Source organism: Grammomys surdaster, unplaced genomic scaffold, assembly GCF_004785775.1.
Source record: "Grammomys surdaster isolate TR1022 unplaced genomic scaffold, NIH_TR_1.0 125940, whole genome shotgun sequence".
In the NCBI taxonomy this organism is placed as follows: Eukaryota; Metazoa; Chordata; class Mammalia; order Rodentia; family Muridae; genus Grammomys; species Grammomys surdaster.
Genome location: NW_021620762.1, coordinates 862,702 through 882,381, shown reverse-complemented (window position 1 = coordinate 882,381; position 19,680 = coordinate 862,702). Strand labels below are relative to the sequence as shown.

At 53.7% G+C, this 19,680-nt stretch overlaps 2 protein-coding genes across 5 annotated transcripts in view; one reads left to right on the top strand and one right to left on the bottom strand.

The window, feature by feature from the left end:
* Pgs1 (phosphatidylglycerophosphate synthase 1) overlaps nt 1-4,872 on the top strand; it is a 36,712-nt gene extending 31,840 nt beyond the window's left edge. For 2 of the 3 annotated variants that reach the window (XR_003709415.1, XM_028752764.1), the window contains exons 9-10: nt 293-418; nt 4,248-4,872. Coding sequence is in view for 2 of the 3 variants with exons in the window: in XM_028752764.1 (XP_028608597.1) it covers nt 293-412 (120 nt within the window). In the remaining variant the exon portion in view is untranslated. The remainder of the gene's footprint in view (nt 1-292; nt 419-4,247) is intronic. The other variant, XM_028752765.1, reaches the window with a different exon arrangement.
* Nucleotides 3,963-19,680, bottom strand: part of Dnah17 (dynein axonemal heavy chain 17) — a 111,243-nt gene continuing 95,525 nt past the window's right edge. Inside the window, exons 71-80 of one of the 2 annotated variants that reach the window (XM_028752763.1) lie at nt 19,478-19,626; nt 17,309-17,436; nt 16,803-17,030; nt 14,699-14,890; nt 7,982-8,161; nt 7,313-7,495; nt 6,286-6,468; nt 5,824-5,967; nt 5,290-5,515; nt 3,963-4,340 (exon numbers count right to left, since the gene is read on the bottom strand). In XM_028752763.1, coding sequence (XP_028608596.1) covers nt 4,093-4,340; nt 5,290-5,515; nt 5,824-5,967; nt 6,286-6,468; nt 7,313-7,495; nt 7,982-8,161; nt 14,699-14,890; nt 16,803-17,030; nt 17,309-17,436; nt 19,478-19,626 — 1,861 coding nt within the window. In that variant the 3' untranslated portion in view covers nt 3,963-4,092. Of the gene's footprint in view, nt 4,341-5,289; nt 5,516-5,823; nt 5,968-6,285; nt 6,469-7,312; nt 7,496-7,981; nt 8,162-14,698; nt 14,891-16,802; nt 17,051-17,280; nt 17,437-19,477; nt 19,627-19,680 lie in introns of both variants that reach the window. The other variant, XM_028752762.1, reaches the window with a different exon arrangement.

The following is a 19,680-nucleotide window of genomic DNA, read 5'->3' as shown; positions in this document are numbered from 1 at the left end:
CACACGGTGAGCTAATGACAGTACCACCGCTGACTGACACCCGCCCCTGTTTATTATTTTAACTTATACTACTTTATTTCATGGTGGGGTAAACATCTAAAATAGTTTTCCCACCAACTCTAACTGTTGAGCTAAAGCAGTAATATATAGAGGCAGAGCCCTTGGCTGCGGTCCTCAAGAGGCTGTGTAGGTGGCATCTCTGACCAGTTTGTGGGCATCTTTGTTGTGCCAGGTGTCTAGGAACCACAGGCTGACCCACACCTAGTGCCTGACTGTTCCTCTCTCTCCTCAGGAGCAAGAGCAGCTCTACCTGCGGTCTGGTGTGGTATCCTCTGCGACCTTTGAACAGCCAGGTCGGCAGGTCAAACTGTGGGTGAAGATGGTGACCCCACTGATCAAGAACTTCTTCTGAAAACAGGCAGGTGCTGGGAATTGAGAGGACGCCAGGAGTGTTCTGAAGGGGTCCTTGAGGGGACTCTGCAGCCTTGTGTATCCACTGCGTCCTTTGTACAGCAGTATTGGGTGGTTGTGGATGGCAGTTTTCAAGTAAGCACTGAATTTTGCTTCCCACCCCCCCCCTGCCCCCTCAGGTGCTGCTGCCGCCCTTGGCTAGGGCCACCTGTGGTGAGGCCAGTGGCACTGTCTCCTTCTGATCTTCCTGCATAGGGGTTCTGGGGCAAGGGCCATAGAGGCCCTTCTTGCCATGCTCTGTGTGGTGTGGCCCTGTAACAGACAGTGCTTAAAGATGGTGGAGCTGTTCTAGAGAGCTAAGGTTGTGTGTGGTGTGTGCTTGTGCACATGTGATGGCATGGGACACAACATGGTGGACAGTCTGTCTCCCTGATGTGCAGCAGGTCAGTGTGATATCAGAGACACCAGAGCTTGACGTTCCCGTTGCTCATGTAGTGTGCGCTGCCTGCCCAGAAGCCTGAGCACTGGGAGCATGTGGTTGGTCTGACAGGTGAGAATGTGGCCCTACTTGAGCCGATTTGCTGTTGAGAGCTGGTCATCACGAGCCGTGGCGTCTCTGGACCTGATGCAGCCCGAGGGGCTGAGGGGCTGCCTGTGGGCCTTCGCTTCTGCTCCTGCCTTGCTTTCTCACACCCTTCTTTTTACTTTATTTGAGACAAGGTTTTGCTAGCCCTGGCCAGCCTGGAACTCACAGAGATGCACCTGTCCCTGCCTTTCAAGTGCTAGGATCAAAGGTGTGCACCACCAGGACTACATTTTTTTTTTTTTTTGAAGAAAAAACTTTTATTAGCCAGGGATAGTGGTTACATGCTTTTAATCACAGCACTCAGGAGGCAGAGGCACGAGATGTCTGAATTCAAGGCCAATGTGGTGTACAGAGCGAGTTCTAACACAGCCAGAGCTATACAGAGAAATCTTGTCTCCAATAAAACCCACAATAACCTTTTATCATTATTTTAGTTATTTTTCAGTCATACTTAAACATTATACAAATACAGAGTGAGAGGTACTGGAGGGCCAGCCGTGCACAGCTCATCCCCTGCCCACCCCCAGCAGCCGCTCTGCCATGCTGATGACATACGTTCATGTTTTCAAACCCAGTGCAGTTTCCCTCCTCAAGAGGCTCAAACTACACCAGCATCACACTTGATACAGATTAATTCCTAACCAGAAGATGTGTGTGAGCCTGGAGAAATAAGACTAGGCTGGCCTCAAACTCATGGTGATCCTCCTGCCTCAATCCCTCAGGTGTCGGGATCACCCGCATGTACCATTGCAGCTGGCTTATTTAAGTGGTTTTGGTTTGACATGAGATCTGAAGTTGCTACTAGTGTTGCTTTTGGGGGTTGGGGGATTGTTTTGAGACAGGATCTTTCTACATAGCTTGGCTGCCCTGGAACTCACTCTGTAGACCAGACTGGCCTCCAACTCAGAGATCTGCCTGCCTCTGCCTCCCAAGTGCTAGGGTTAAAGCTGTGAGCCACCACCATCTACTTAAGTCCCAGCCTATAACAGATGAGCCGGTTCACGTTTGTGCAGCTCTTCATAGCAGGTCCCCTCCAGTGCACATGTCCCATGTACTTATAGAAGCCTGCTTGCCTCTCCGTTCTTCCAGGGCCTCTGGGAGCCTGGAAGCTTGGGTTGCTGCTGCCAGTACAGCCTGCTGTGCAGGGAGCCACCACAGGGACCCACAGCAGTGCTGCTGCTGAGATCTGAACAGCTGTGCTGACTGGCTGTAGCAGGGGCCACCAGGGTCAGGAACACCTAGCCATGGTCAGGACTGCTGCTGCGTGTACTTGTTAACAAGGTGGAGAGTGCTGTGTGCCACCAAGGCACAACTGACTCCAGTGAGAGGAGCTGCAGGGGACTAGGCTTCTGTCTGCAGTGGCTGGTGTACAAGGCACGGGCATTCAAATTAGCAGCCCTGGGTGGCGTGACCCTCCTCTGCCCTGCTGCCCTGGTCACTTTCAGGCCTTTTGGGACCCCGTCACTCTGCAGGTCCAGGGTCTTTATTCTGACTCTGGCCCTTTGTTCCTGATCCCTGCAGGCAGCTTGGCCTTTGAGAATTTTGGAGATAATTTTGTCAACTCACAGTTTGTATGTATGGAGTAAGCTACTGCTTTATTTCTGGCTTCTACGGCAAAGTTAGAAAAACTCATTTCGTGTTATTGCCAGGGATTGGTACAAGCTGCCTGGAGCCTGAGAGCTGTGCCATCTGAGAGCTGCAGTGCCCTCTCCTGGCCAGCAGAGGCAGGTACACAGCAGCTAGAGTTTTCTGATACTTCCTATGTTCCCCAAGGAGGTTAGAGTCCCTTGTCCCTGGTTGGGGCTCAGGTAGCAGGGCCTCTTCCCTCAGGTGACTGCCTTCCAGGCACATTCCCAGAAGATGAGACAAGCTGGGTGGAGCAGTGCCCAGGTGGTTTGCTTTGCTTTGCAACTTTGAAGGCTTAGAAACTCAGAAGGTGGTGCCCTGCTCCACAGGGAGGACCCCGCCCCCCCACCCCCATACCCCTTTCCTGGAGTTAGAGGCTTTGCTGGCTGTTTCCCACCAGTCCTAGTGTCCTCTTGTCTACCTCCAGTGTCCTTCTTCCTGCTTGTAACCTGGCTGGCTACCTTGCTGAGTGTTTGTTTGGCATCAGTACTGTCAGGCTTGGTGTCTTTCTGTTTCCTGCTGATGGTTCTGATACAGATTCAACCAGCCTGTCAGCGGGGTCTCAGCCCACCTGTCTGCCCATCATCACTAGGGTGGGTGCCTACTGAAGAGGGCTGCCGAAATGGCTTGCAGTCCACTGCGGCTCCAAGGGTTATGAGTGTGCATGTGTGTGTATGTGTGTGTGTGTGTGTGTGTATGTGTGTGTGTGTGTGTGTGTGTGTGCATGTGCGCGCGGGTATTAGGTGGGAAAAACCACCCATGTAGCCCACGTAGCCACCCCACAGTTTAGTCTGGAGCCTTTGCAGGGACGTGTGTATGACTAGGAGAGGTGGAACAGACACAAGCACAGGCACGGGATGGGGAGGGGTGCTGCTCCGTAACACTACTGACCTACTGCAGGCAGGAGAATCCCGACCCCAGAGCACAGCATGTAGTGACAGCTCCTGCTGTCCTTACTCTGTCCTGTTGGTGGCTTCAGTGAGGAAGGATGGCTGCGTGACCATGTCATGGCTGGCCTTTTGCAGTTCTGGGACGGAGGTTGGGAAGGAACGCTTAGAGAGTACTCACTCTTGAACTCATTCGTGGAGGGAGCGCCTGACCCCTGGCTGTGGCACTCTGTGCGCTATATCAGGCCAAAGGGTGAGTGCTGCACCCTGACGACCCCCCCCCCCCACTGCTTGCATGAGATAAGCTCCTGGAGCCCCTGAAAGTCAGACTCGGGGGGTTTCCCAGGATGTTTGCTGTTTCACTGCTGTGGATGGCGTTGGGCGCTGAGAGGATCAGACTGCCATACTGATTGTAGTTGTTTTAATCTGTACATATCCCACACTCCCCCCACTCCTGCTCCACAGCCCGGGAGCCCTGGGCTTGTAAGAAGTCAAAAATCGTAAACTGTGTCAGTTGCAAGGTGAGGCTTCTGATTGGAACCAAGCAGGATTGGGCATGGTCTGGTCATGCTGCGGGCACAGCTACGCCTGCAGGAGCAGTGCCACGGCCGCCAGGATCCACTTGGCCGCCTTCTCTTTGGTCTTCAGGTTAAAAGTCCAGACATAGGTAGGTCCTCGGATGCGCGTCTTGTACACGGGGCATTCATAGATGTTCTTGGTCTCCATTCGGTCCACAGGAATGGCCTTGATGAAGATGACGGGCATGACTGGGGTCAGATCCTTCAGCCTTGCTTCAGCAATGACTCCAGTCTGGGTGTCCCAGCGAGCTCCTGTGGGGACAATGGAGCTGAGGGTCTGGGTGCCCTAGGGGAGGCAGAACTCACTGTTTGGATGCTGACCGTGAAAAAGGGAGGCACGGTAGGGAGAGAGGCCTGGCCCCCAACCTCCCCACTCTTTTCAGAGGCAGGCCAGTGACTGGGAGCCCGGAAGAGTTCAGGCCAGGTGCCAGGGTCTGAGAGTGCCAAACATGGAGGAGTGTGAACCGAGGACTCCGAGGGGACTCTGCATGCCGCAGTGGCTCTGAGGCCGCGTCTTTTCAGAGCTTCATCTCAGCCTTCTCAGTGTCTGTGACAGAGAGACCTGACCGCAGCTCAAATTCCAGCAATGCTCCTTCATGTGTGATATCTGCTCTCCGTGTACATAGGGAATACGTTATATATATATATATATATATATATATGCACATAGAACACTGTCTGCCCTTAACCAGACTGCTGCTATCTCTCATCCTAGCCGGTGGCGTGGCGTGGCGTTCATGTGTCCTGTGTGCCATTGGAATCACAATAAACATGGAGAATGGTAGTTGTGTACTTGCTCAAGTGATGTGGGCGGCGCGTGACACAGCACAGGAGGAACTAAACTGCCTGAAGTGATTCCGAAAAAGCATCCTTCTGGCTGCAGAGTGGATTCTAGTGGGTGCCCTGCCGACCTTCCCTCCTGCTGTCCTTGGCTTGGTGGGTGGCCTTTGCCTAGGGGAGCCCCAGTAGGAGTGGCGGCAGAGGTGCACCCACATTCCTCATCACATCTGATCCACGTAGATGCCCCTGTGGGCTAGAGCCTGGCTGGAGTGAGGTTGGTCTTGGTTTTGAGATGGGATCTTTCTATTGCCCATGGAATCCTAGCAGGCCTCCACCCTCAGGCCCCTTTAGGGTTCAGTGTGGCTCCAAGCCTGGCCTGCCCGGGACGGTGCCTGCCCTGTCTCATCTGCAGACAAGTTACCTTCCATGAAGAGCCCGTACACGTAGGAGCCCTCTCGGGGAGGAGCAGTCATGTCCTCCCGGTTCTTCTTGGTCACTTCCACAGACAGACACATCTTATCCAGGGGCCACTCATTTTTCCTGGCCATGGACTGCATGATGGCAGTGAGAAACGACTGTGGGTTGAAGAACCCGGCCAGCCACACGGTGGTGGGCAGGGCGAAGTCTGTGGTCCACGCTTCAAGCTCCTGCAAGAAAACATGAGCTGCCGAGGGGAGGGGAGGGGTCTCGGCTGCACCTGCAGCACTCCACAAGGGGCTGGCCTAACCCCAACCCCGGGCCTGCTGTATAGAGAGGGAGCTCCCTGAGGGACTCCCCTAGGCTTTATGTGCTCACTTCTCTTCTGCTCTCTCTCCGTGGGAAGTCACTCCTGCCTGATTAGATATCTGAGCGACTGGGCCCCGGCCTTCCCATCCTCCTCGGCAGTGGTAGCCCGTGGGGACTCTTGAGGCCATGGTACACAGGCTCCTGGAGGTTCCAGGGTCTTGTGACTTACCCTGATCCGTTGCAACAGGTCAGCGTACCAGGCTGCCAAACCCATCATGGAGGGGTAGGCCCGGGCCACCCAGGTGTCAGGCACAGTGTCATAGAACAGAGCGGTGGACAGGTCTTCCATGTCGGTTGTGATGGTCAGCTCACCCTAAGGGACACAGTCACGTTTTGGAGGATGGGTGTGGTCAGCGTGGGGGAGAGCCCTCGGCTGTGTGCCTGAGGTGCCAGCATGGTGCCACCTCCCGAGACCACGGCCAGGCAATAGCTAACCTCCGTGGTCTGTACCGGACGGAGGTCACAGGACTGGAGACCAGGGAGGGGAGGGCTCAGACAAGGGTCAGTGGGTCACATACCGGTCTCCAGGAGCCAGACTGGAGACCTGAGCTGTGCTGTGTGGCTGTTCCTCTGCAGTCACGGCTACCACACAAGCCCCATGCCCGTGCCTTGGAGGACGTTGCGGTTTTACCTTCAGTCCCAGGTTCAGCTCCTTCAGCGAGCGCCGCATCTCATTGGTAAGAATGTTCATCCTCTCGCATTCTTGAAAGGCGACGACCACGTAGGGGGTCTTCTCGGCGGCCTTGGCCATGATCTCGGCCATGTTGAAGGTCTCCGGGATTTTCTCGAGGATGTCGTCCAGCACAGCCTTCACCTGGAAACCAGTGCCGGGCAAGCCCATGACATCACCAGCCGAGGCAGCACTCCCAGCAGCGTCAGGGAGGAGGGGCTCAAACCTAAATTCACAGAGCTGCCTGAGTCTTAGAGGGGGAGCAGGCCAGTGGGGTGGAGAGCACATGTGGCCAGAGCTGCACAAGTGCTCCAGTCTCTTGCCCTGTCAGGCCCTCTCGTGGGCACGAGACTGATTCACCCTCTGCGGGGACTGTCCTCTCACCACCGTCCGTCAGTACATCTCCCACCAGGCACACCGTGCCATGCTGCCCAGTCTGGCCCTGAACTTGAGATCCTCCTGCCTGCCTCGCAGCTTCCAGAGTGCTGGGATTACAGCTGTGTGCACTACAGGCTGGCTCAGAAGTAGATTTCTGGTTTCAAATTGATAGGGCGGTAAAAGTTGCAAACCCTGAGCTAGTCAGGGAGGGACTTTTGGCTCCTGTTCTAGCCTGTTTGTTACCTAGGTCCACGCTTCGCTGATGTGTGTCAGATCTTTCCCACAATGTAAGAAAGTGGGTGCCCAGGCAAACCAGGCAGGAGAGCCTCACAGTGCTCTGAGATGCAGCTGCCTGACCCCTTGTTCCCAGGCTAGCCCCAGAGCTCCTGGTCCTGGAGGAGCCACCCTGTGCCCAAAGTTTTAGGCCAGTGATGCCTGGGACCAGTTGTAGACCACACCTTGATTCCAGAATTTAGTTCCCAAGGCAGGGACTGACAGCAAGCCTGCCTTACAGGCTGCCCAGGCACTGTCTCCAGCCAGGGCTGCACTGTGCCTCCCACCGCTCTAGGCCTCGCCTGTCCCCGTCGCTAGGAATGTGGACGGGTCCTACCTTTTCCTCCCGTGACACCCCCGTGCCTGCTCCCGAGTCTGTCTCTTTGGGCTGCATTTCTAGGACTGTTCGGAACAGCTTCTCCGAGGTGACCGTCAGGAAGCCGATCTCTGCGTTGGGGTGCAGGCCGTACAGGTAAGGACTCTCAGGGGGCAGGTTCTCATCGATGTACTCGTGGTAGCCCTGGGAAACAGTGGCTTATAAGCAAGTTGTAGGGGCCCTGCTGTCTTCTGGGCGTTTCTCAACCACACCCCCCACGTGGCCTGTTCCAGTGGAGTCCTGCTTGTTGTCTACCCACGTCCCCAGATCTCAAGGAATTCCTTCCTCATTACCAGAGTCACACCTGTTGCTCCTTGTTTTGGGAGCTTGGATTCTTGCTCGGTTACTGAAATCCAATATTGTTGTTTTTGAGACAGGAATTTTTGTGTAGCCCAGGTTGGCCACAAACTCACTACCTTGAACTCCTAGGTCAGCCCTCCCCAGTGCTGAGATTTTAGTTGTGGGCCACCATGACAGGTCTTACGCAGTGCTGGGAGGTGGAGCCCAGGTCTCCATATATGTCACCTGTCTACACCCCTGCCATCTGTAGGGGACTTGTGTGGTATGGACCCCTCAGGGGGTAGTCAGTCACATGACCCCCCCCCCCCAAGTAGGGGCGCCTCTCCCTACCTTATAGTCCAGGTTTGGGGGGATCTGAAACCCAGGGGCCAGCAGCACCTCGCCTTCCAGCATCTCCACGCGGATGTACTCTGCCAGGTAGGTCCTGCACAGCCGGCGGTCCCAGTCATCAGTGATGTGGCCTCCGTACATGATCTCACCAAAAAGGTAGCGGAGGTCATCCCAGGGCACCTAAGACAGCGGGGCAGTGTGAGCAGTTGAGCAGTGCCCCAAACCTGAGCTTTCAAACCTGTGAGGCTGGGTAGCTCAGCAGGGCCCACTCCCAGGCTGCTTTCAGGGTCACCTGTGACTGCCTAGTTGCCGAGGAGCACCTCTCCATTCCTGCTCCTCCATGTCCAGCTTCTCAGGCTGGCCCCTCTGAGACCCTCTGCTTTGGCTACCATCTCAGGCTGGCTTCAGCCTCTCGTTTCCTCCTCCATAGGGACGTCTCCATAGGCCATCAGCTTTTCTGCTGATGCCGGAGTGTCAGGGGCTACTTGTTCCTTCTTGGTTTCTTGGGCTCTGTCTTCCTCAACCATAAGTCTGTGCTCCACACAGCATTTGGATTCCGCTCATCAGAGAGTTGGTACTGGCCCCCACATCTTCCTTTGGCTAAAAGTCCATTCAATTGTATGTCTGACATGGACCAGTGGCTGCCCTGACCCCCTTAGAACTGGCTTTGCTTATTCACAAATGTAATATATATGTATGTGTGTGTATGTATACACACAAACAGATTATACTAATACCGCTCCCTCAGAGAGTTGCAGGTCTCTGTGGGAGTTTGGACTCAACAGATCCAGCCAGAACCTTGGCTTCTGGGGCTTCCAGAACAGATGTGTGTACAGCCTGGCACCAGCTGTCACTGGGGCTTCCAGAACAGATGTGTACACACAGCCTGGCACCAGCTGTCACTGGGGCTTCCAGAACAGATGTGTGCACACAGCCTGGCACCAGCTGTCACTGGGGCTTCCAGAACAGATGTGTGCACACAGCCTGGCACCAGCTGTCACTGGGGCTTCCAGAATAGATGTGTGCACACAGCCTGGCACCAGCTGTCACTGGGGCTTCCAGAACAGATGTGTGCACACAGACTTTCCACCTCTGTCTTCTTGCACTTCAGCCCATCATCTGCCTGGTCCCTTGTCGCTTACCCTCGCTCTAGGGTCACTCCCTGACACACACATAGTCTTTCAAAGCCTGGTTCATGTGTCCCTTTATCTACAAAGCCAGGAGCTGTGGCCTGCAGCCCATCCCTGCTGCCCACAGCAGCCCGAGGGAGAGGCAGCCACTTTAGGAAAAGTCAGAGACTCCCTAACTGTGACAAGTGTGTCTTGTTCCTGAGGCACTCTGTCTGGTTGAGCCCACAGAACCGTCACCTGTGTGTCCCAGCACCCTGCCACAGGACTGTGCCACCTGTGTTTGCTCAGCAGCTTAGACACACGTGCCTCTTCCCCAAGAAGGTGGCTGCCATTTCTGCCACCATCACAGTACTCCCCCCACCCCCCCGAGCTTTGGATGGTGTGATGGGGAAATTGGCTGATTAACCATTTATCTGATTTAGTCTTGTGAACTTTCACTCAAAATATCAGTGTGCTATCCAGTTCTCATCTTAGTGTGTGAGAGGTGTGTGTGTGTATGTGTAAGCTTGGGTGTGGGGGCCAGCACATGCCGTGGCACGTACGTGGAGCTCAGAGGATTGGTCCTCACCCACCACCTTCTTTAATATAAGATCTCTTAACTGCTGTGTGCCCCAGGCTAACTGACTTGAATTTCTGGGGTTGGTCTGTCTCTGTAGGAGTGCCAAGATTACAGGTATGTGCCACTGTGGCTTTATGTGGGTGCTGGGGATCTGAACTCAGGTTGTCACACTTGGACTTACACACACACACACAATCTCCCCAGTCATGAATTGTCTTTTTTTTTTTTTAACTTCAACGTTTTTTGTTTGGTTTTTAAATGTATTTTTAAAGATATGTGTGGGTGGGTGCTGTTTTAAGTCTGTATGCCACATGTGTGCCCGGTGCCTGTGGAGGCCAGAAGAAGGCATCAGATCCTCTGGAACTGGAGCTAGAGTCGTGAGCCATCCTGTGGGTTCTGGGATCGAACTCTGGTCCTTGGCAAGAGCAGCCCCCCCCCCCCCCCGCTCTTGGCCATTGCTGTTTCCCCAGCCCTCATCACAGCTTTCTTTTCTGGTCTTCTCAAGTCTCTAAGCAGTTGGGCTCAGGGGGCATTGGTCACCAGAGACAGGGTGTGTTCCCCCACCTGCTGCACAGCCCTGCAGCAGTTCTCAAAGGACAGGCATGACCTGTGTATTGTGAGCGCTCAGGATCCCCCAAGCCTTGAGTTCTGATGGAGGAAGGTCAGCCAGCGCAGGCTGGGACATGCTTGTCAGGACATGCCAGTCACTCTAGGACACGATGTTCTTCTCAGTAGACTGGAGCCTGTGTGTGCTCCTGCAGTGGACTGAAGGTCTTCACACGATTCCGGCAAGACCACCCCTCTGTGTCGTCTCCCCAGAGGCCTTCTGCTGGCATCTTCTCTGTTTGCATTTGGTTGGTAATGCCATGGGTGAAATGCCGCCGGGGACCACCTCATCACCACAGGTGGGGACTGTGTCCCTGCAGGCAGTGGCATCTCACCAGTCTGCCTTCCTGCTCCAGCCAGGCAGGTTATGTTACCAGGACAACGAACCGTGCGTGGTCCAGGCAGCAGCATCTTGCCCAGCCTCCATCAAGAAGTGAAGACCTCTTAGGCAGAGGAGATGGGGCAGGTTCTGCCACCTGCCTGCAGAATCACTTGAGTGGTCCTCAGAGGAACACCAGTGAGGATTCTGTAAGGACAGGTGTATAGTGACCACCAATGTCAGCCATTGCTCAGTGTCAGGAGTGGCCTGTGTACTGAGGGAGGGTACAGGGGCCCTGAGCCTCAGGCCAGAGCATCCTTTGCTTGCCCACAGGGGGTGAGCTTCTCTCCTGACCCTAGACTTAGTGTTCTACTTGCATTTGACCCCTCTCCCCCTTCCTCATGTATCCCACACTGACCTTGGGCTTGCTGTGGAGCTGGGGTGACCTTGCACCCCACACTGTGCTCCTTGTACCTCCCAGGTGCTGGGGTAACAGCCATGCACCGCCGTGTGCTTTACTGAGCTTTCTGTAAGGGGCTGGTAAGTGGGACAGGACTCCCAAGACACATCTGGTCCTGGCTGACTTCGTTTGTCCTCACGTGACCCCAGAAGCTCAGATGCAGGCTGTAAGTCCTGTTCAGTGAAGAAGCAGGCTCAGAGGCTGAGCAGCTTGCCTGAGATATCCCAGTCTGTATGCACAGATTCACGCCCACTCCCCACTGGGTTGGCACCGATTACCACCCAGTGGCAGTTCTGGGTTCTGGCCGCCCTGTCACCTTCTCTGTAGGTCATGTTCACTCGCTGCCATATATGGGGCATGGCTCTGTGCCCTTGCCACTTGGCCTGGGAGGAGAAGTTCAGGGTCTGTCTTTGGGACCCACAGTCTCTGTTGCCATTGAATTGAGGTTACCAAGAGTGAAGTAGAGAAGCCTGGGTTCTTGCTGTGTGTGGCCCTCTGGCCTTTTCTGGAGGGAAGGCTGGGTCTGAGCCCACTTCTGAGATGGCAGGTATGGGTAACCATGGGAGGTGGGGATTGCTGTTAAATGTAGCTTATGCATGTCTAAGCTCCGGGGACTTGCAGGTGCATATGGCTGCCAGACCCAGCCATGTGACTGCTGCTCACAGAGGGGCTCCTCTTCAGTGGACTCTAACTTTAATTTTTCCAAATCCTATTTTCTTTCTTTCTTTCTTTCTTTCTTTCTTTCTTTCTTTCTTTCTTTCTTTCTTTCTTTCTTTCTTTCTTTTTTTTGGTTTTTCGAGACAGGGTTTCTCTGTGTAGCCCTGGCTGTCCTGGAGCTCACTCTGTAGACTAGCTGGCCTCGAACTCAGAAATCCACCTGCCTCCGCCTCCCAAGTGCTGGGATTAACGGCATGCACCACCACTGCCCGGCCAAATCCTATTTTCAATGATGGTTCTTAAACACTTTAACCTCCATTCTACCCCACCGCCCACCAGAGGTAGGAAAAAGGTATGGGGGAAGTGGACCTGTTCAGAAAGGTTCTTTGGAGCAACTCTCGTCTGTGTTGTCTGGAAATCGGCAGGTCAGGTCACAGGTCAGCAGCGGCAGCTCGATCCACTCATAAACATTTCATAGAAATATCAGCAGTTCAGCTCGGTAGAGTCGGGTTAGCAAACAGGAATCAGCAGCGGTGGCATTACCTAGTAGAGACAGCCAGGCCTCAACCTTGGCATGAGTTGCCAGCAGGAGCGACCAGGGCCGACAGGAACGCCAGGAAAAGTTCTCAGCTGTGCCTCTCAGTGAAGCGAACATCAGTGAAGACTCGGAGATCAGCAAATGTTACCCAGCAAGCTCTATAAGCAAGCCTAGCTCGGCCTCCATCACTATCCGTCGGGTCCTTTTTATATGCCCTCCAGATGTCCTGTGCCCTCCATGGCTCTTGCCTCAGCGCGTCCGTCCGTCTCAGTTGACATCACTCTGCCAGTCAGCACAAGTCCATGGAAAAGGCAACAGACTGCAGCACACCACCAGGAGTCTTTTGGTGCGTTTCTCTTTATGGAGTCTGGACAAATGCAACTCAGGCTATGGCATAGTCGGGCGGACCAATACATGCGTGTCGTTAGCAAAGAATCCTTCATCACGTGTCCTTTCACGTGCTTGCTTTAGCAGAACATCCTCTCCCCTGTGTGTGCTTCACAAGTGTGCCTTAGCCTTTCACCTGTGTCCGCTTCAGGAAAACGCCCCTTCACGTGTTTGTCCAGCAGAACACCATCCAACACAACTGTCTCTCCAAAGAACCCTGACGTTTCTACTTCAGTGGGTAGCGGAGGATTCAGACTCCACAGTCTTGTCCCAGACCAGGTCACAAGTGGCCCCGAGTTTTACCCAGCACAGGCCCTGTTGGTGTGCAGTCAGACTCCTGCACCTGCTTGCCAGAGTTGAAATCCTAGATGTTGAAAGCCAGGGTCCTGTTTGTGTCAATTGTGTCAAGCAAACACTTCACCACCCAGCCTCACCCTAGCTTTGCTTTTTTTTTTTTTTTTTTTTTTTAAAAGGTGAGGTTGCCCATGCTATCTATTCTCAAACTGGAGATCCTCCTGCCTCAACCTTATGGGTGTGTGTGTGCATCTGGACTGTGGCTATGCATCTGGACTATGGGTGGGTGTGTGTGTGCATCTGGACTGTGTATGTGTGCATCTGAACTGTGGCTGTGCACCTTCACACCCACCTGAAATCAACATGTACCTGCCGTCTGCAGCCCCTGGCATGCTTGGTGGGTTGGTTCCTATTAGTTATAAGAACACAAAGAAGCACCTTGTCTTTCTCAGGGATCTCTGAGGTCCTCCTTCCCCAAACCTGGATCTGACTCTAGGCACTGGCAAGCCTGTAGCCTGGGAAGCTCTGGAGGTTCTGGGGATGTGGTTTTCAAGATATGGTGGGAAACCTGACAGCTTCAGGGGTGAGGGGTGTGTGTGTGTGTTAATAATGGGGGCCACGGGGGTGGTGGTGGGGTAACAATACTGAAGGGACTTGGTGGAGTCACAGGTAGGTCCTGTGTTTTCATATTTCCTTGGTTTATGGAACCCACTCAATATCTTTTAAACATAAGGTAAAGAACTAAGAGGAAGGTCGGGATGTATCAGAGGGAGGGAGGGAGGGAAAGAAACACACTTTGCCTGAGACCCTCACCTGCATCCAGGTGCTCCAAACAATGGGATAAGTTACTCCTTTCTTCAGAGAACTTTGGTAACTTCCCCTTTGTGGTTTGGTTCCAGTCAAACATCCCAGGACACAGGAGTGTTGAGGGCAGCATGGCTGGCTGACTTCAGCCAGTTTTGGGTGCATGCATGGTGAGGCAAACTGTCCTCTGAATGAACTACTAGAGGAAAAACTTACTTATTGTCTTAAAAAAAGTGCATGTGTGTGTGTGTGTATGTATGTATGTATGTGGGGTAGGTGTGTGCACATGCGTGCAGGTGCCTGCCAAGGCCAGATCACCTGAGAGGCTGGCAGAGGGTGGGAGGGCTATAAAACTGTCTTGATGAGGATTGAGAGGCTAGGTCAGGAGCCCTGTGTGAAGAGGCTGTGTGGAGGCAGAAGGTGGAAACCCTGCTAGGCAGGTCTGGTGCTCCCTGAAGCCCTAGGGTGCCGGGCAGGCCCCTGCACGCACCCTCCTCTGTGGAGGTGGCCATGAGCAGCAAGTGCTTTAACCACTGAGCCATCTCTCCAGCCCCCTTTACCATCGTAGACTTATACATAATCGGGCATGTGTATGGTTAGAATAAGGTGCACCATGGGGAGGGACACATGACCCAAGCTGTCCATCAAAATGGAGACCCACCGACACTCTGCCCTTAGCAACCAGCCCCTCCCTTCCTAGGTGGCATAAAGGAAAGCCCAGGGCACTCTAATTCATGGAGCTTATGGCTCTTGGCGGCGTGTCCAATCCGCACCGCAGCTACCCTCACTTCTGAATAAACTCCCTTTGCCGCTTTCCTGTCTGTGTGCGGTTTCTCCAATTCTCTGAATATGACGCCGAGAACTGGAGCGGCCTGGTCCAGACAGTGACCGGCCCCCAGGAATGCAAGGAAGGAGCATGTCCCATACCAGCCGGTGGGGATGCTAGTCTCCTGCGCGCCTCACCTTGGGGTTGGCTTCCAGGTAATTGTAGAGCACGTTGATGGAGATGGTGAGGTCTCCATTGTTGAAGGGGTATGACCGGTTCCAGCCCTGGGCACCAAACTTGCGCCTCTCGGCTACCACAGCGTGGAAGTAGCACAGGGCGAAGAGGATGCACTTGAACTCGATCTCCTTGGTGCACATCTCCAGGGTGTCCTGTCAGGTGGGCGGGAGGAAGCCAAGAGGGATAATCCTACACGGATGCTCGGCTGTCTCTGCCAGCGGGTGTGGGGCTAACGCCATTGGCTGACTCCACCTAAACTAAATCCTGGGTAATACAGGGCCATTTTCCCAGGAAACATACACAACTGTGTTCCTGGTTTATGTGCTTCCAATATAATATAATATAATATAATATAATATAATATAATATAATATAATATAATATAATATAATATAATATAATATAATATATAATACAATATAATTAACATATATAATATATATATATTTATATATATATATAAACTCTTGTCTTGCTACATAGCTCAGCTCACAGCCCCCCTCTCTCAGACTTGTGGGTGCTGCTGAGGTTACAGACACACATACCCATCCTTAAAACATATTTAAGCTTAATTTCCTGTGAATGTGTGTGGCACGGTATGTATGCGTGTGTGCATGCATGCACGTGCTGCATATGAGTGTGTAGGTTGGAGTCTGTTCTCTGCCTCCTGCGTGCTTGTATGTAGGTTCTGCGGCTCGAGCTCACGTTATCAGGATGGGTGGCGAGTACCCTTACTTGCTGAGTGATCTCACTGACATTCCAACATAGCTTTTAAGAGCAATTTTAGTGTACTCCTATTTATTAAAAAGAAGCTGGCTGTGCTCTGGAGAGCACCTGCAGTACCAGCTTCCGGGAGGCTGCAGGCTAGCTGGACGTGAAGGCCCCCTGGCTCTGATGACGGTGCCCCGCCCGTCTGTCACCCACAGACTTCTGTAAGAATAAGAAGGGAACACCACAGGCTTCGGTCGAGCATGGCCGAAGGTGCACCACTACCCTGTGCACCAAGGAAGGTAGCCTCTGCCATCTCTCTCTGTGTGCTTCCCGTGTCCAGGGAGTGCATCCACACTCCTCACCAGATTGTCCTCTTCCAGCCTAGGTCACGGGCTGCCCAACAGCTGTCCCTACACCTGCCATGTGCTCTTTACCTTCAGCCCCTTGTGACAGTGGTGTGCCCTTTAAGAGCGGGTTGTGAATGGTGTGTGGTAGACTCACAGTCCCTGTATTATGTGAGGTACGGAAGTTCTGTGATGCTCAGACGGCGCCCTGTCAGGGTAGATGTGTGTGGGGAAGACACAGGGTTTCCGAGCCTCGGGTGTAGGCTGCAGCCTGAAGAAGTAGTGTGTGCCCACAGAAGGGTACAGCGGAGGCTGTGAGGACAGTAAGGGACTGGCAGGGACAGTGGCCATGGGGATGACGGGGGTGGGGGGGACTATAAAGCTGACTTGGGGACTGAGGCCAGGTCAGAGGAGCCCTGTGTGGAGGTGGGAGGTAGAAACCCTGCCAGGCAGGCCTGGTGCTCCCTGAAGTCCTAGGGTGTCAGGCAAGCCCATGACCCACCCTCCTCTATGGAGGTGACAAGAAGCCATGGGAGAAGGGCCTGGTCACATGACTGCCTCGTTCAGGGCAGTATCAGAAGACATGTGGTCATGGAGCTGGAGCTTCAGAAGGGAGAGCGTCACCACCTGTCCGTCACCCATTGCTCTTAGCAGCAAGGCTTGGTGGCCCCAAATAAACTTCATAACTCCGGGGGAAGGGGGTCAGATTCAGGGAGTACTGTGATGCAGGATGGGACAGGGCCTCCACAGTAAGGATAGGCACGCCTACCAACTGACAGGGTGGTGATGCTGAACAGAGGCCATGCTGCGTCCATGACTTTAGTGGTCGGTCGGTGAGTTTGCCCTTCCAGGGACGTACTCTGATGTGACATTAGTGTGCTGGTGTGGTGTGGGCGGGAGGCCAGCATGGAGGCGTCTCTGGGACTCAGAGGAACTCTTAGCTTGCTGGGTCTGTGTCTCCTTTGCCTGGCCATGCGTGGGAGGACCCACCCAGTCTCACCCTCCCTACCTGGGTGAAAAGATCCAGCGCCTTGTGCAGATTGGCGTACATGCCCGTGGGTGGCTCGTTGGTGATTTTGATGGCGTTTTCCAGGATGCCCTGGGGGATGATGTGTGCCTCGGCTGTGGGAGCGGGCTCAGCGCTGATGAACACTCGGTAGTCCTCGTGGCTGCCCGAACTGTAGCGTTCCACTTTCTTGTCCAGGATGCCCAGCCATCTCGCCACCAGGTGAATGTTCTGTGGCCAAGGAGCCCAGCCTCAGGCCTGGGTGGACCCTACTGGGCCCACCCTGCCGACTCTAACTGGTGAGGAGTGTTCCCAGTAATTCAGCCTTAGGATCAACCTTGTTTGTCCCCCTGGGCCCCCTGGGCTCACAGCATAGACAAACCCCTTTAGGAGCTCTAAGGGGGTCTGGAGGGGCTCTGTGCTGGGGAGCCATAGAGGTGGTGCCCCAGCAGGGGGGAGGTTCTGTCCCGTCCCCAGTGACATGACCATGGTGGCAGAAGAGCCCTCACTTGCAGAATGACCCAGTGTCCTTTCTCGGCAGCCACGTCCAGCGCATTCTCGGCCACCACCTCTTGTCCTTGCCCCAGGGACACGTTGTGGAGTTTCCCATTGTCTATGGTAAATCCCAGTTTTTTCCCTAAAGAGGGGAAAAACAGGAAAAGTACAGGGGTGATTCAGAACCGTGGTTCGGGCACTGCATTCCCCAACCGGGAATGCTACACGCCTCCCATCTTGTTTATTGTGGGCTGGAAACACACATCCCGTAACATGACCATGCTTCGGCCATCTGGAAAGGTGTGGCCCAGGGACATTCGGGAAACTGGCCCCGCCGTGCAGCTGTCTCTCTGGTACCACCGTCAGCACCCCAGAATGCCTGTGGCCTTGAACTCCCTCTCCACTCCCCTTGCCTGGTAACTGCTGTCTGCTCCCTGCCCTGTGCATCAGCCTGTTACAGGCATTTCATGGAAATGGGACCACACACACTGAGACCCTCACGCTGTCTTCTTGCATGAGCTCCATGCTTTTGACTTTGTTATCCGGGAAGAAGCATGGACACAAATAGCCCATAAAAAACTCTGGCTGTATCATCTTAGCCTTTTTTTTTTTCTTCAGATTCATGGGTAATATTCATTACCAGCATGACTAGGTATAGCTTCACCATGGAAATTCCCTTCTAGATAGGTCTGTGAGGGTCCTCCTTTCACAAAAGGAGGGAGGGCCCACCTCAGTGTGAGTGGTACAGTCCCTATGGGCTGGAGTCCAAGGCTGAATAACAACGAGTGCTTCTCAACCTGTGGGTCTCCAACCCTTTGGGCATGGGACCGCCTTTCCATGAGAGTCACCCGAGACCATCACAAAACACAATGTTTCCATTATGATCATTGAAAGTAGCAAAATCACAGTTGCGAAGTAGCGATGAAAATAATGTTTTGGGCTGGAGAGATGGCTCAGTGGTTAAGAGCACTGACTGGGCTGGGCGGTGGTGGCACACGCCTTTAATCCCAGCACTTGGGAGGCAGAGGCAGGCAGATTTCTGAGTTCGAGGCCAGCCTGGTCTACGTCTACAGAGTGAGTTCCAGGACAGCCAGGGCTATACAGAGAAACCCTGTCTCAAAAAAAAAAAAAAAAAAAAAAAAAAAAGCACTGACTGCTCTTCCAGAAGCCCTGAGTTCAACTCCCAGCACCCACATGGTGGCTCACAACCATCTGTAATGGGATCTGATGCCTTCTTCTGATGTGTCTACAGTGTACTCATATACATAAAATAAATAATATTTAAAAAAATAATGTTTCATGTAGTGGGTCGCCACAGCATGAGGGGCTGTATTAAAGGGTCACAGCATTAGCAGGGTTGAGAACTGCTGAGCAAGAACCGAGCTGAACGCCTAATTGTAGGTGACATGTGACCAGCTGTCTCGGGTTCCCCTCAAACTGTACCCAAATAACCCTTTCTCGGGTTTCCTTTTGTAGTATTCCCCCACCCCCAAAAGTAACTCAGTCAGGGCTGTTTCTAGTTGAGAGAGAACACGCGGGAAGGTGTCTTAGTCAGAGTCTCTGTTGCTGTTTGTCACACATGACCAAAAGCATCCTGGGGAGGGAAGAGTTTGTTGGGTTTCAATCACAGCCCATCATGAAGGGAAGTGGGGAACCTGGTGGCGGAGGCCGTGGAGGGCGCTACTTGCTGCTCTCTGAGTTGCTCGGTTTGCTTTCTTACAGCACCCAGGACCACCAGCTTAGGGTGGCACTGTCACACTGGACTAAACATCCCCCCAACCCTGCCCCATCAACCACGAAAATGCCACAATGGCTTATCCAAAGGCCAGTCTGGTGGGGACACTTTCCCAATCGAGGCTCTTTTCTTCCCGAATGACTTTAGCTTGTATCAATTTGACATAAAACTAGCCAGCACAAAGGCTTGGTAGTGGACTTACTTTTTAAGCCTTTAGGGACAGACCCGGCCTTGTACTGGAAGGTGCCATGGTGGCTCTGGGTATGGCCTGGCCCTCCCCCCCTCTGCCTGCTCCCCACCCCCCACCCCCACTGGCAGGCTTGTTTCCCGACTCCAGCACCCCTTGCTAGTTTCTGGTTTTAACCTAGCTCTCTAGGGAGTTCGGGGGTCCCTCCATGTGACTTGGAATCGAGTTTCCATGGGGGCCCATTTCTGCGGTGGTGCTTACCGAGGGCCTCCACGTCTTTGAGGGGGTCGACCCCGGGGGACAGGATGAAGAAGATTGGTGTGGAGGGGCTGCTCTCTTCGTAGGACTTGGAGAACTCCACGCTCCGGCCTTCCACAAACTTACTGCCCATCTTCTCTTCCACAAAATTCCTGAGGGGAACACAGGCTCCGTGGGACCACAGGCAGCTGGGCCCTGCTCGAGAC